This window comes from Phlebotomus argentipes, unplaced genomic scaffold (genome assembly GCF_947086385.1).
Source record: "Phlebotomus argentipes unplaced genomic scaffold, Phlebotomus argentipes genome assembly contig_6, whole genome shotgun sequence".
Taxonomy (NCBI): domain Eukaryota; kingdom Metazoa; phylum Arthropoda; class Insecta; order Diptera; family Psychodidae; genus Phlebotomus; species Phlebotomus argentipes.
This window is the reverse complement of record NW_026776145.1, coordinates 697,103-712,014: the sequence shown is the minus strand read 5'-3', so window position 1 is coordinate 712,014 and position 14,912 is coordinate 697,103. Positions and strand designations below refer to the sequence as shown.

General features: G+C 37.9%; 1 protein-coding gene across 1 annotated transcript in view; it reads left to right on the top strand.

Moving 5' to 3' along the window:
• The window catches only part of LOC132259081 (high affinity cGMP-specific 3',5'-cyclic phosphodiesterase 9A), a 59,085-nt gene extending 44,279 nt beyond the window's left edge, over positions 1-14,806 (top strand). The window contains exons 4-9 of the mRNA XM_059756629.1: positions 4,843-5,422; positions 7,780-8,105; positions 8,430-8,581; positions 9,472-9,579; positions 9,919-10,588; positions 11,436-14,806. Coding sequence (XP_059612612.1) covers positions 4,987-5,422; positions 7,780-8,105; positions 8,430-8,581; positions 9,472-9,579; positions 9,919-10,588; positions 11,436-12,359 — 2,616 coding nt within the window. The 5' untranslated portion in view covers positions 4,843-4,986 and the 3' untranslated portion in view covers positions 12,360-14,806. The remainder of the gene's footprint in view (positions 1-4,842; positions 5,423-7,779; positions 8,106-8,429; positions 8,582-9,471; positions 9,580-9,918; positions 10,589-11,435) is intronic.
• The last annotated feature ends 106 nt before the right edge of the window (positions 14,807-14,912 follow it).

Sequence of the window (14,912 nt, the reverse complement as noted above, 5' to 3'; positions counted from 1 at the left end):
TCGCATGGCATGACTTCTGAGCCACTTGATGAGATCCTGGTTTAGTTCGTTGAGGTCTTTCTGGTCCAATTCCATTATCTTGGGCCTCATGTAGTCTTCAGAAGATTTCAAAATTTTCTGCACAAACACTTCTTCTTTTTTTATTCTTTTTGGAAAGAGAGGATAAAAGTGAATAAAGGCTTCAAATGCCATGGTTGCTACCACTTTCACGAGGAATCGCAGACAAGCATAGGAAAGAGAATTGCTCTCGCTTTTGTACTATTTTCAAATTGTCTAGCTGACAATGATGAGTAGTGCTTTGCTGCTGACCTCATTTAGGGACTATTAGTCCTTAAATTACCTGAAATTTAGCAGTCTAACATTAAGACAAATAATGACTATGTGTCTGCACTCTAAACTACAAAGTAAGAGCTTGGCAAGAGTTAACCATTAGATCCATTTTCATGGCAAATTAAATGTGTAAAGAAGCAGCTGTCGTCGGGTACGAAAATCCTATTGTTTTTCCAAGGATGAAGAGAGTGTATGCCAGTAACTCAGTGGCTGTAATACTTGTTTGCGTTAGAGCTTAATTTTCTGTCAGACTGGTCGAAGACAAAATCTGAGGGACTGTCAGCCACTTTAATATTTCAAGGCGATACCGAGATGAGGGATGCTTTTTCAATATTAATAAGATAAATATTTGTCACAATAAATGCGTCACAGTTGTTTTCCTGTACTCAAAGATCGATTCTTCACTCAATCATATCAGAGAATAACTGTGGGTTAAAGGTTGCTAAATAAAGAATTTTTTTTATGAATATGAACAGAAGAGGACTTTGTCGAATACATTTCCATATTTATTACATCCCAGCAAATTAATTGCTTGCATTGTGTTATTTTCTACAAAAAAAATTCCTTATGTTAGATGGACTAACGAGCTATTTTCCATGACAAATTGAATGACTTTAACTTCGCACACATAGAAATGTAGTTCAACATAGAAAATAATTGGAAGTTTGATTGTTTAAGGTGCGTTATCGACGATCTCTTCTCTTTGATGTATTCTCAATAGAACATTTTACCACTCGACAGAGTGGAAAGAAAATTGTTATTCTTTATTTGCATTATGCCCATCTATGTTTCTCAGAAATATAGAGGACCTTCTGCCTCAATTGTTCATACTCAGAATTGGGTATGAAAGTCAATTTAAGTTGGTTGTAATATGGAACACGAGACTTTTCACAAGTCATCACTTTGGCAACAACAAATAAAATGGGGAGAAAGCAAAAGCAGCGACTAAATAATCTTCTAACGCGGTAGTAAAATTTTGTTACTTCATTTCCATATTTTTGTAATTTTCACCATACGTTAAAGTGAATGGAGGCGAGAACGTTAGTGTGAAAATTCCACAAATTGTATTAAAGTGTCTCTCATCTCATGGGAATGGAGTATTGGCAGAATGTAAAACGACAGATGAAAGGCATTTGCTAGATACAGGAAAAAGAGGATTTTCAGCTGGATTATTCGTCATACATTATTCTCGAGTAGTTTCAATGCTTAAGGATGCATTTTGCTTTATCCTTGGACTTATCAGTTGGACACAATGAAAAAGAGAATAGATTTTTCTTTAAGTGATGGAAAATTTGTCAACATTTTCTGAATTTTATATTCCATTTGCTGCCAATTCTTTCAGAAAGAATTCATGGTGAGAAATTTTAAAGAGTTCATGTGAAATTACTTTTGTGTTATATCTTAAAGTCGCTATTTAACAGTGCTTGGAATATAACCATGACTTTCAGTGGTTATTTCTAACCGCAAAAAAGGTGTGAATTAAAATAATCACACAATTAGAGTGCATTTGAATAGCTGCAATTGCGAGGAAAACCTCCACCTTAACTTTAAACTCGCAATTATCTCTTATTCTTGATAATTTTACTGAGACAAGGTTGTTCCATGGACTTCACATTGAAAGAAATGCTCATTTTCCCATCAAAGCAAACTTCAAAGTTATTATAGAATGATTCATGTAAACTTTTGACATATTAACTCGAGGGAAAATTACATGAAATAAACCCATCAATATAGTTGTATTTTCTTTAAGTGGAAAGGTGTAAAATACTATAAACACTGAATATGTATACTATGTATATTCTACTGCAGAATGCTGCCTATAAAACAGTGTTGACATAATTTCGTGCGATGATATACAGTATTGTAGCATGTAATTATGATACTTGACTGTCACCATAATTCAATTTCACGCATTTTGTCCTTATGACATGGAAAATATTAAAATGTTAGACATTATTTTCGCTCAGCGGGGGCGTCAATGTGGGGCTTCGAAGTCAAAGGCATGGGGCACTGAGATGACTTCTGAATGAAAAAGTATTTCATACTCAATGTAATTAATTTGTGTGGGGAAGTTCGCTTTTTTCACAAATTACTGTAGCCTCTGTGAAACCGTCAATAAACAGACAACCACTTGACATCAGTCCCATAAATAATCTTCCCTAGGCGGTATCCCAGCACACTTTTCCGCCCTCTTGAAGGCGGGATGTTGTTGTGTGTCACAGGAGAAGTTCAACTCCCATCAGCAAGTTCTACGAGATCATTTCTCTATGTAATTTATGAGCTTTTGTCCTCTAATTCCATCCCTTATGTGTGCTTTTTTGGGGCAAAGATTAAAAAATGTTTTTGCTTTCCGCCAACATAAAAGCCGTTCTAATCGATTGATTTTTTAAGAGATTATTTGATTTTATTGTCCAGCACTCTATTTGCCCCCATTTGAGCAAATTTAATTGATCACCTTTCAATTTTCACACGCAAACACTGTCCACATTGTATCCCTTGCAACCTCTGTTATAGTTGAATTTCCAGTGAAAGACCGTGAAGGGATACTAAAATTGCACACACTTGATGTGCAAATTAATCGATTAACATCGTCGCACAACCAATTAGCTTGCTCCACATGTTACCATTGCATGTCCCAGCGCGATTTGCAATAAACAGCCTCAAAGAAGTATGACATTTATTCAGTTGTAAAACCTACGAAGAGCGAAATAACCGCTTAAACCTCGGAACTGATGCAATTGCGAATAATCCGCAATGTACAATCAAATTGAAGAGATTTGCATTTCAAAGGAGCTTTTTTAGGTTCCTATTCAAAATTGTGGTTCTGATTTTAGCATAGATACTTTTAACATCAATTAAAAATATGGGAATGTCTTTTGTTCATATCTAGTAGAAATGGTTTTTTTGTATCAACTTACATTGAACAGTAATTTGAGAAAATTTTTATATGTATTTAAAGTAATTTTTAGCAGATGCAAAGTTCGACTTTAAAAAAATCCTTTATACCAATATTTATTTGGTTCAAAACTTCTCCATCCTTTATCTATATTTTAGTTCTATTTCAACTCCAATGTGTTATGCAAAAATTTGCAAGATTCGGCAAATTTGCCAACGTCCTCGTTGGTTTTTTTTTCCCATCCACTTTAGGGCAAACGATGACGTCTGGCGCTTCTGCTTAATGTCCTCATCGAGAAGTGATTGTGGTATCATAAAAATTTGATGATGCAGATAATTCTGGCGTACAGACTCTCAAATGGGGACAGCGCGACTGGAGCATGATAATTAATTAGCCAATGTGGCGTTCAATAATTGGCAAAATATGACCCTCTTTATTGATGGCGATTTTTATGCACTTTCTATTAACGCCAATAATAGTTAATTATAATTACGTTGTATGCTATTTAGATAAATAATTGCCTGAAATATTATTCCGCTCTGTTCCCCGGAGTGGAAAATTTGGCTCGTCGTTTTCACTTCTACTTCCTTTTTTTATGTGTTCACGTAACATATGATATTATGCTTTGTTTCACGCTGCGAACCTTTAATTTAAGAGAGAAGCAATAATTTTTATTTGTCTCATCACTCCCGTGGATCCTAGAATTTTTTTCAATGTGCCCTTATGTGTTTTTGCGTTTGGTGTATATGATTAAAATAGCACAGCATGACAGCTTCACAGATTGCAAATTGACTGAAAAACAAGTCAAAGGTCAGCCTATTTTAGTTTGCAGTGTGAGGAGTTTTTATTGCTTAGTGGAAAAGGTATCACATTTTCCGTTCAATCGAAACACCCTTATTAAATTACCCGTTAGGGCAATCACAAAGGAGAAATTAATTGCATTTCATTGCTATGAGAATCAAAGTGGCGAGCATCATTTGCAAAATTGGAGAGTCATTTCCGAGAATCAATAATTTTAAATGGATTAATGTGATTATTTTCCACTTTTCAGTCAATCATAAACTTTCCATCTCTCCTTTTTTTCTATGCGAAAAAGGTGCCGCTTTCATCAAATTGAATTTTCATAAATGGTAAAATCAAGTTTTGAAAAGCAGAATTCACTTTTTACCTTTCTAGTGAGAATACAGAGTAAAAAATACTTAATTGTATTCCTGATATTTTGCTGTTATAGATTTTTTCGTTGCCAGCCTTTGAAATGTTTGCAAATGGAGTTGTGCTGTCCATTTCGGAAGTTTAAATCCAGTTTCACCAACCAATAGGATGTGAGGTCAATGGAATTTTATTAGAAAACTTTTCGCAATCTCTACCGGGTCATGGAGATGTCTATTGATCATCTCTCATTTGCATTGCACACCGCTTAAAAATTCAAGAGAATGAGGGAGAAGCTCAGGGGAAGCATTAAATTTTCAAAGCACACGGGAGGATTGAAAGTGCCTTTTTCTGGACGCCTCTTCCTCCTCGTGTCCCTCGGTACTGCCAAATCTGTCCCAACTGATGAAAATTGTATCAGTGCTGTCTGTCTGGTTTTCTCACTGTTTTCCCTTCTTCCGTTTCAGAGCACCGGCTCGGCATTCACTGGGCGCTCAGTGTGGCCAGCAACAATGCTCCCTATGTAATTGAGGACGACCCAATTGGCGGTGGTCAGGAGCTGAGGGTGGCGTGGAGCGTGATTCCGGTGTGGCCGTGTGTGATTTTGGCGAATGTTCAAGGAGAAAAACTCACGTGGCGCCGGCCTGAGCGTTGATGGTAAATTAATCGCCGACGTGTCTCACCTTGTTGAGCGTCTGCAGCACCTGGAACACTCATTGTTGCGACCACAGCAGGTCGTGACGGATCCATCGGCTGCCAATGATGAGGTAGATAAACGCTTGGTGTTGGGCCTCGTAGAGCGTTTCAGGAAACATTTCTGCCAGCGCGAGCCAGGTGGCATGAGTGCAGAAAGGGTGTCAGGTCAGCCGTCCGGAGGTGTGCTGGACACAGCCTCGACGACCGGCAGTATCAGCGATGACAATCCTGATGGCCAACGGGCTAGACAGTGTGAGGGAGAGTCCCTGATCATAACAGAGGAGGACATCCGAGCGCTCGTACGGGATCTTAAAAGGAAGATTGAGTACACAGAGAGGATGAACTGGCTATGTAAGTTGATAACTTTGGTAAATACTTCAATTTTGTCGAGTATAATTCCTTCTTCGTTAGGTGCACTCGGAAAAAGTCACGATATGAAAATTAAAACCTTCAGAGCAATATTTGCTGAAAGCCTTTTTCTCCATTGAGTAAAAGATTTTTTCTTAGTACAATTAAAAGAACTGAATCTATTGGTAAATCGACACTTTTCTCAATATTCATCTCAAATATTGCTACTGATTCCTCTGAGTGTGCCTTGAGATGATGCAAGAACAAATTGTCTCCCCTCAAGAGAGTCAATTTTTGGCCCTTATCATCATGATCGCACAACATCTAAATTAACAATTGAACTCTCCAGTGATTGATTTTCTCTCTTCAATCAGTCGGCAAATCCTGTGATATTTGAGCTTTCAATCTCCACCACTCTCGCCTCGAGGAGTATCCTTTACGCCAACCCCTCTCTGACTTGTGAATGCTAAAGAGAAAAAGCTCTCAGCCGAAATTGGAGCTCAAATTGTGATTTGATATATACTCCTCCTCTCATATTTTTGCCCCCCTCATATTTGACTTCAGTGGAGATATATTGTTGTATTTTTTATTTGAGTTCAATGAGCTAGAACAGTGTGTTATATTGGCGGTGTGGAAATGATGTGGAGAAAAGGTGAAAATCCCAATGTGAAACGATCAATGTTAAATACAACGTGAAAGGTCGTGAATTCAATGTAAACTTTAATATGAAGAACTGACGCGTTGCTGATTTTTCATAAGGAATAAAATAGGTAGTTTCCAACAAGCCAAGTATTAAGCATTTCTGCAAAACTTATATCTCAACTTACACCCACCCACATATACATATAATATCGCATTATCATTGAAGCTTTGCATGAAATTCATATAATTCATATAAGTTTTAGTTATAACAATGAAATTTGTTAAACTTTCGTTTGGAAAATGATAAATTCTCCGTACATATTGTGTTAAGTACTTTCGAGTATAACTCATAGGTGACGTAAATGCTCGTTTAAGTATTGCTTTTTGGGTGAAGAAAGTTTGTAAGCAATTTCACTGATTCTGCTATTGAATTCAAATTAGGAGTTTTCAAAACTATCATCTAATAAGAAATTTTGATATTTAGGTTTAATGAGATGTGAATTAGTTTTTTTATGCCATAAGTATATTTTAAATTAAATTACGTACATATCTCAACTGCAGAATGCATTATTCAATGAAGAAAGTTATATTAAGTGATATGAAAAGGAATTCTTTGAATACCATTATAATTCGAAACTCTGCTTGTGCTTTATTAGTTGGTAATGTTTAAATACTCCCAGGATTTTCGCTTCATGCGCACTTTTGCTGCATAAAATGGAGAGATGAGAAATCATAATTTTTATGCATATGCATGTATAGTTTGATGCCACTAAATGCATTAATAATATAATTAGGATATATTATATTAACTCATTGCAGAGTAAGGGCATAGTGAATTTTTTTGGCTTTACGTCAAAATTTCACCCTCAATTATGCAATGTTGAGCTGAATTTCACCCGTGAACACTCTCGTGATGGATTGAAAAGAGGAGGAAAACTTTTCTTCCTATTCTTCACACAAATTGGCACAAATATCTGTGTGAATTGAGGGGAATGCCAAAGTTTTCCTCCTCTTCAATCTCTATCCTGATGGTAGATGAGATTCCTTTCCGTTCGTTCTCTCACTCAGATACAATCACGATTATGGGGAAGTGCGGTGGAAGAGGAAGAAAAATGAGAGAATACAAAAATTCATATTGCGTGTGTTTGATTAATTTTGAATTTATTTTATGACGTGAAATGTGTATGTCCATTCTGGAGGAAAAATTCTTTATCCTTTTTGATAATATGAACCAACCAATATATTGATTTGCCAACAAAGGCTTCAGTGGAGCGGGAGTGAGTCGAGATTCAGGGCACATCTCGGGGATCATGTTGAACATCAATGGGGTAGCACGCCAAAAAAAAGGGGTTGAAGGATGAAAGATGAAAAAACTGACCCTTTGAAAATTCTTCACATTGTTCCATCCCATTTATCAGAGTTTCTTCCATCATATTCCCCCAGTTATACTGTAAATTTCTTCTTGTGGAGTTTTCCTCTAGCCCCAATATTTGTAAGATGATTATGAAATTAGTTGGATATTGAATTGGGAATTTTAACAATTGACCATCATGGAAAGCGGTTAAGTCAATTGGAAAATGCAAATCAATAATTCAAAACTGCGTACAATCTATATCTAAAGGTTATCGTTATTTTATGTTTGTATCTTTTTATATTGTCTTTTTGATGTTCTCAAAAATCTAATACATTTCTTTTATGTTTGACTATGTATTTTGCAGGTCTATCGAAACGTCCAATGGGCCCACCACAGCGTAAAAGTAGTCTGCCGAAGCACTCGGAGGTGAAGAAAAAATTTCTCGAATTATGTGATACGGCTCTGTCCGACGAGGTGAAAGCCGCCCTCCGACTGCCCGCTTTCGATTCGTACGAGTGGGAGGATGCGGATATTTTGCACCTGATGCAAACCATGTTCCTCGAGTTGGGTCTGGTCAGTCGCTTCAATCTACCCCTGGTCACACTCCGCGAGTGGCTCTACGAGGTCTACAAGCACTACAATGATGTGCCATTTCACAATTTCCGTCACTGCTTCTGTGTCGCCCAAATGGTGAGTGATCACATAAAAAGCCTCCCTCCCGGACATGAACCACGGAAGGAAGGCATAGTGTATAGTTTATTGGTGGCTTTTATGATCTTTATACTTTCCTCAGTCTCCTATTCTACTCTCGTCTTTCATTCATAAAAATCTCAAACAGACTCGTATCCTTCCGTGAGCTTGTTTGGTGCGGGAAAACTTGTGGGATTTTTTTTTTCTCTCTCCGCATTTCAGTATTTTATTCCACTCTTGTGTAGAGGAATAATAAAAATGAGGCACACACATCATATTTCTCGTCAACTTATATCCTTTCTCTTCTCCTATATGTCTTTTCAGATGTATGCGATTACATGGCAAACAGATCTACCCTCGAGATTGGGCTACTTGGAAATCCTCATACTGCTTGTCTCCTGCATTTGTCACGACTTGGATCATCCCGGTTACAATAATATTTATCAAATAAATGCAAGGACGGAGCTAGCTTTAAGGTATACAAAATCCAATAATCAAATTCAAACACCTGACAAATTCCATCCCATTAAGAACGGAAGAATGTGTCTCTATCACTCATCTTTCCGTTTAGAAATCCCTTCCGGTGCGATACCATTTAATTGACTAATTTCTGTGGGAGATGCCAAAGGCAAAGACATTCCTCGCACTTTATTACCCGCAAAAATATGTCGAGAGATTTACTTTTTACAGAATAAAATATATGCGCACATATAAAAGATACCGCCATAAAAGTGATAAGGACACGTTGAAATTGTCGGAAATGCTTAAAAGAGGGAGCTTTTACGATAATCTGAAGAAAAATTCAACCCATTCACGCACGGTGGTGTTTTATTTATTTGAAGAGTTCAATATTTATTCGAGAATAAAATGTTGAGGATGAATCGACGAGGGCACACGATAAGTAGTATTTCGGAAGCGTAGGACACAATTGAGTTGAAATTTTCAACAAAGTTACGTGGGTTGTTTGTTAAGTGTGATAAAAGGTCGAGAGTTGAGCTTTACCAAGAAAAATCTTTCTATTTTCAACTCTCAATCTTTATTGCCTACTTATAAATATTATTTAGTAGTTTCCTACACTGCATTTTCTCTTTGAGTAAATTGACCAAGGAAACTTTTGTGCAAAGCCAAGAAAGTTAATTGTTTCTATCACAAGAGTAGGTATAAGCTCTTTTCATTGGAATATATAATTAATTATGATTTACAGAATGTGAATACAAACGTTATAGTACACCACAAACATCTCTATATCGTTTAATTAACTAAACTTCAACAGAGTATAGTTTAAGGGAGAATTTAATCAAATTTCTTCCCATGCACTCTCTCATTTCATTCTCATAACATTCTCCCTTTTAATTGAAATCTACAGATACAATGACATATCACCGCTGGAGAATCATCACTGCTCAATTGCGTTTAGACTGTTTGAACATCCAGACTGCAACATTTTCAAGAATCTCGGCAAGGAGTCGTTCAAGTGAGTTTTACTAAAATTCTGTACTTGTGTGAAATTGCATATAGGATACGGATAAGCTTTATTCATTAAGCTTTCGTGCACTGCTAGTTCTCTGCTATTAAATGAACCATGGGATGCAAGGAAGATCGAAATTAGGGAGACTGTGGTAATTCATTTGGATAGGACTTTGGTGTGTACATTGAAAAGCTCTTTGACGTTGAAATGTGTATTATTGGAGAAGTAGAAAAGCCACTCCGTAAAATTTTTTTTGCAATTTGGAAAGTACTCGATTTTCCAAAATAACATCAAAGGTATTGACATGAATCTGCATAATGTGAAAATACTCTGGAACTTTTTTAGGGAAATTCGCGAGGGAATCATCCGGTGCATTTTGGCTACTGATATGGCACGTCACAATGAAATCCTGACCCAATTCAGGGATATCAGTCCGGTGTTCGACTACTCCAATAAGGCGCACACGAATCTGTTGTGCATGGTGCTAATCAAGGTGGCGGACATATCCAACGAAGCGCGCCCCATGGACGTGGCCGAGCCGTGGTTGGACCGTTTGCTACAGGAGTTCTTCGCGCAGAGCGCTGCTGAGAAGAACGAGGGCCTTCCGGTGACACCCTTTATGGACCCCGAGAAGGTCAGCAAGCCCGGCAGCCAGGTGCGCTTCATCGGACTTGTACTGCTGCCACTGTTCGAGGCCCTGGGAGAAATACTGCCAGAGCTCAATGAGTTCATCATCAATCCCGTGCGCGTGGCCCTGGACTACTACAGACGGCTCAACGATGCACAGTCACGCTCCCGAAAATCACTGGTTGAGACAGAAAACTCATCAGAGGGTGGATCTCCACCATTGCCACGCTCCCAGAGTGGCATGAGCATGAGATCCCGACGGAGCATCCCGTCGCAGAAGTCCAACTCTCGGACGTCCGTTGATGAGCCACTCTGTATTGCGGCCGAATTGCATGATCTTCCCGAAGGCAGTGAGAGTGGTGATTCAGAAACGGCCACTGAAGTCGAGGTAGAGCTCATTTTATTATTATAATTTGAAAAATTCACGCATGAAAGGCAGCTGAAGGTTATTAAAGGCTCAAAATTAATAAATATTTCGCGGGCTTCATCTAAATTGCAAAATTCGATATAATAACCATTTCTTCTCCCACCCAAATATTGTATAGAGCCCGGGGAAAATTTTGGGATAAACATTTATATTCGGAGTGGAAGAGAAACAGAAGCGTCGACTCTGTATCTCTGCTGGAGCTTATTTGATATTTATTTAAAGTGAATCCCAATATGTGTTGCAGTGGGTTTAATTGATGCGAGGAATTCAACTATTTGAGCCGATTTAATCATGGTATATTATGTTGATCCTTCTCACGAAATATCGCATAATTCAGGATTTTGCCTGAGAGCTTTGAAAAGTTTATGAAATTCGAAGCCACATCCTATATATGTATTACTATGTATTACTGAGAGTAGTCTCAGTAGATTAGGTAGAGTTAGAAACACTTTAACTATTTTTGGTCAGTTCACTTGCAGTAGCTGTTCATATTCTTCCCTAGTGGTGTACCATCGTATAAAATACTTTGCTTTATAGCGTTAAGATTACTGCTGCAGGATGCCGTGTAAATTGTACGTGGGATTTCGCATAAATTTTCGAGAGTATGCAGCTTCCATCTCACCACAAGTAATCTCAGTAGAATAAGCACAGTGCATGTTGCATTTATTAATAAAATTTCTCCTTCTCTCATCCTTGAGAATGAGAGGAGCATCTTTAGAAAATCAATGATTCGCCCGAGGGTGTATAGGGTATATGGAGTGGACTGATCCATTTTCCTCCTTTCTCTCCCTCTCATTTTGTGCAATAGGTCGCCGAGAAGACGTCAAAGTTCAAAGTGGACACCGAGAGCAGTGGCCGGAGCAAGTCGACGCAGACCAGCAAGAGGCAGATCAGCAAGGAGAAGCGACCATCCATGTGCGTTGAGATGTACTGCAATCGCATGAGAGGCTCCTATGGCAACATCCACACTCATCATCCGCACAGAACGCCCTTCGGAACGAACCGGGCCGTGAGTTTGGATCAGTACCAAAACCGGAGAATGTCAGACGGACTGCAGGCGGTCACGAGCGACACCGCTGTGTACTATAACCATCATCAGCAGCAACAGTTGCTGCAGCGTCACAACATTGGCATGGAAAATGACGCTATTGCGGAGAGAGTCGGGGAGTTTGGGAATGGACATAGCCAAACCGAGAAGAGCAAAAGTCTACCCACACGAGAGATGCGCCTTGGCAAGATGTCCATGGCATCGTCAACGTGCCAATCCAACAGTGTGGCTTCTGGCGCCAGAAACATTATATCACGCCTTCGTCAGCTCACAGGTCGCTTTGGTTTGAGTTTTGACAAGGATCCCAAGCGTCTGCCGGCAGCGGGATCCACCAGAACAGCTAGTGCTTCGCCTGTGAAAAATAACAATGCCGGCACGCCAAGAGCTGATGGCTTCTGTTGCAATCTCTCACATCGGAGCGTGTCGCCGAATCTCAAGTGTCGCGGTGATGTGTTTCTGGTCAACTCTTCACGCAATCGCGCCTACAGTTTGGATGTGCCCATCAAGCATCGATATAGCAGCAGTAGCAGTAGTCGCAAGAGCTCAGCGTCGAAAAATGATGATGAGGGAGCCGCTGCAGGCGGTCGGCTCCTGCCGCCTGAAGGACGGCTGCCTGAGACCCCTGTGGCCTCCACGGGGCCTAGTGACACCGGCGGCGGCAACCCGGACAACAATAACATTTGACGACGGAGTACGGACGCCACGACGGCGAGCGCTCTCTCCGGCGGATCGTTCTCCATCAACTGGACATGCATAGGAGATCGGCTCAGTGCCCTCATCTGCAAGTGCTGCGAGAGCAATCTACCGCTCAATCCGGAGAGTGTCTAACACCCTAGACCGCCCCCGCCATGTGGGTCCCCCATCCTCAGTGTGCTTATGATCAATGATGAATTTAATTAATTTTAGCTAGACGCTCCCCCTCACTTCCCCCGGAAGGTTTTCCTGCCTGTGACATGTGCATCAGAGGGCAAATTGTACCCTAGATTAGATTGCGATGAGAGAGAGTCTAATAGAATGAAATCTCGTGGCGATAAGAGATTGTATTGAAGGAAGTCCTTTTCAATTAATATTTAGTGATGGCGTCAAGTGGAAACATGCAATGAAGAGATTAGAATTGTCCTAGCTTTAAGACTTAAAGTGAAGTTAAAAATAAAAACAACCCGATCAGAATGATAAAAGATTTCATGCTTCCTATTGAGCCAAAATTCAAACATTTCTCCCTTGTATTAGAAAACAATAATTTCAAATGTGTTCAAATGAGAATTTTTGCGTAAATTTTGTGATACTCAATACAATCTCTTGAATATTTCATACCACACAACTGAGAAATCATCTATTAGAAGTAAAAGTTTATGCGACGATTGGAAATTCATTTAATAGTTTAATAGTCGATTGTTCTAAATTGTATCGTATTTTGTTATGTTTAGTCTTCCAAATCCAAATGGACTTCACTTTTGCATGCAAGAGCATAGATCATTATAATTTAAAGAAAATACTTTCTCATTAATTAAATTCTATTTAACATGCATTTACTTTCTTTGGAGAATCTAATATTTGCGTTTGCTGTAAATTATTTAACGTGTAGTATACATATAAAGAGTTTATAGGTTTAAGTCAGTGAAAGTTAAACTAAGGGAGGAGAGAATAAACAGAATTAGAAACCAAATTTATCAAGATACTTGTAGAAAAAGACTGAAAGAGTTGGTATTATCAATTGAAATCTTTTCTTAATGCAATTTTAGAGAGGAAATAAATGATGCGACAGGTGCGATATTTGTGTCCATGTCCTTAGGCAAACAGTACATTCAGCTTCCCCGTAATCATTACAAGAAGTCAAAGAAAAGTGAATTCCCTAACAAAGGCATCAGCATAACAATATTGTCAAGAAATAGAAAATAGAAGATATTTGTGTAAAATTTAATGTGTAAATAACGTTATATTATGAAAATATCACGTTAAAAGAGAGAGAAAATATGTATCCTTTTCGAGACCAACTATTCTATTGTCATTCTTTTTCTCTAGAATCTTTCTCAGAAACCAATGAATTTATAAAACCTACTTTCCACACTGCAACATTTCTGACGACTGCAATTTTTCAAATGAGATCAATCTGTAACGGAATATATTTAAATCTCTAGCCTTCCCACCAAATAATTATATAACTGAGACTATGCAATTGAAATATCTTATGAAGGATGCGTTGAAATATCGGATAAAAAAATATCATCTGGACAAAGGGCATGTAAGAGAGAAATTCAGAAAATTAAGAAATCTCGTACAAAATGGCGAAAACAGAAGTTAATTTAAAAAAAATATACAAAGTTGAAATTTCATATATTTTATTGAAAGACCATTGCTTTACTCTCAACCATGAAGGAATTTAACATAATCTTAAAAATGTTGAGAAACATGGAACAATTTACAAAAGTATTTTTCTATCCTTCCTACATACTTTTATGGAGTCTTTCACGGAGAAAAGAGAAGAGAAATATATTAATCTAAAGATGAGAAAATATAGTAGATATTGAAAATGGTGAAGAATATAGATTTTAAAATAGATGACAAGATAATGAAGAAAAGGGAAATTGCAGATGTTGTTAAGGAAATCAATTAAATGTCCGAATGTGTGTCAAATTCAGAATAGGATCAATTACCCCAAATAAAGGACGATCACATCATTCTAGTTAGCTCATAAATTTCATGTGCAAATTTACTACACGGACCAAAATTTTGTCGTCTATTAACATACAATCAATTAAATCATTAATTACTGGTAAATCCCGTAAATCCTGTTTAGAAAATGCATGGCATTTTGGAGACGACTCATGTGAAAGTAAATTACATATAGAATGGACTGTGTCAACAAAAGAGACGGTAAACGCATAGGTAGAGAGAAAGAAAAAAATGCTATTGAGATTTTGGAGGAAATAGAAAAGCTTGAACTACCAAAAATGAGAAAAATAATCAGTTTTGTTTTGAAGATGAAAATGAAATGGAGAATGTGAAGAATTTGTATAATATTACTGGAAAAAAAAGATAAGGTAATATCATTATACAAAAAAACTCAAAAATAATTGTTCGATGATATTGTAAAAATATTATGACAGAAAATAAAGTAAAATAAACGATAAGTTTAAAAGTATTTCTATGAATGATAGTGATACAATTTTAGTTTTCAATCTGCGTATTTCCAGCCGCTGCGGCCTCAACAACTCGAATAATCATTTTATGGCAACA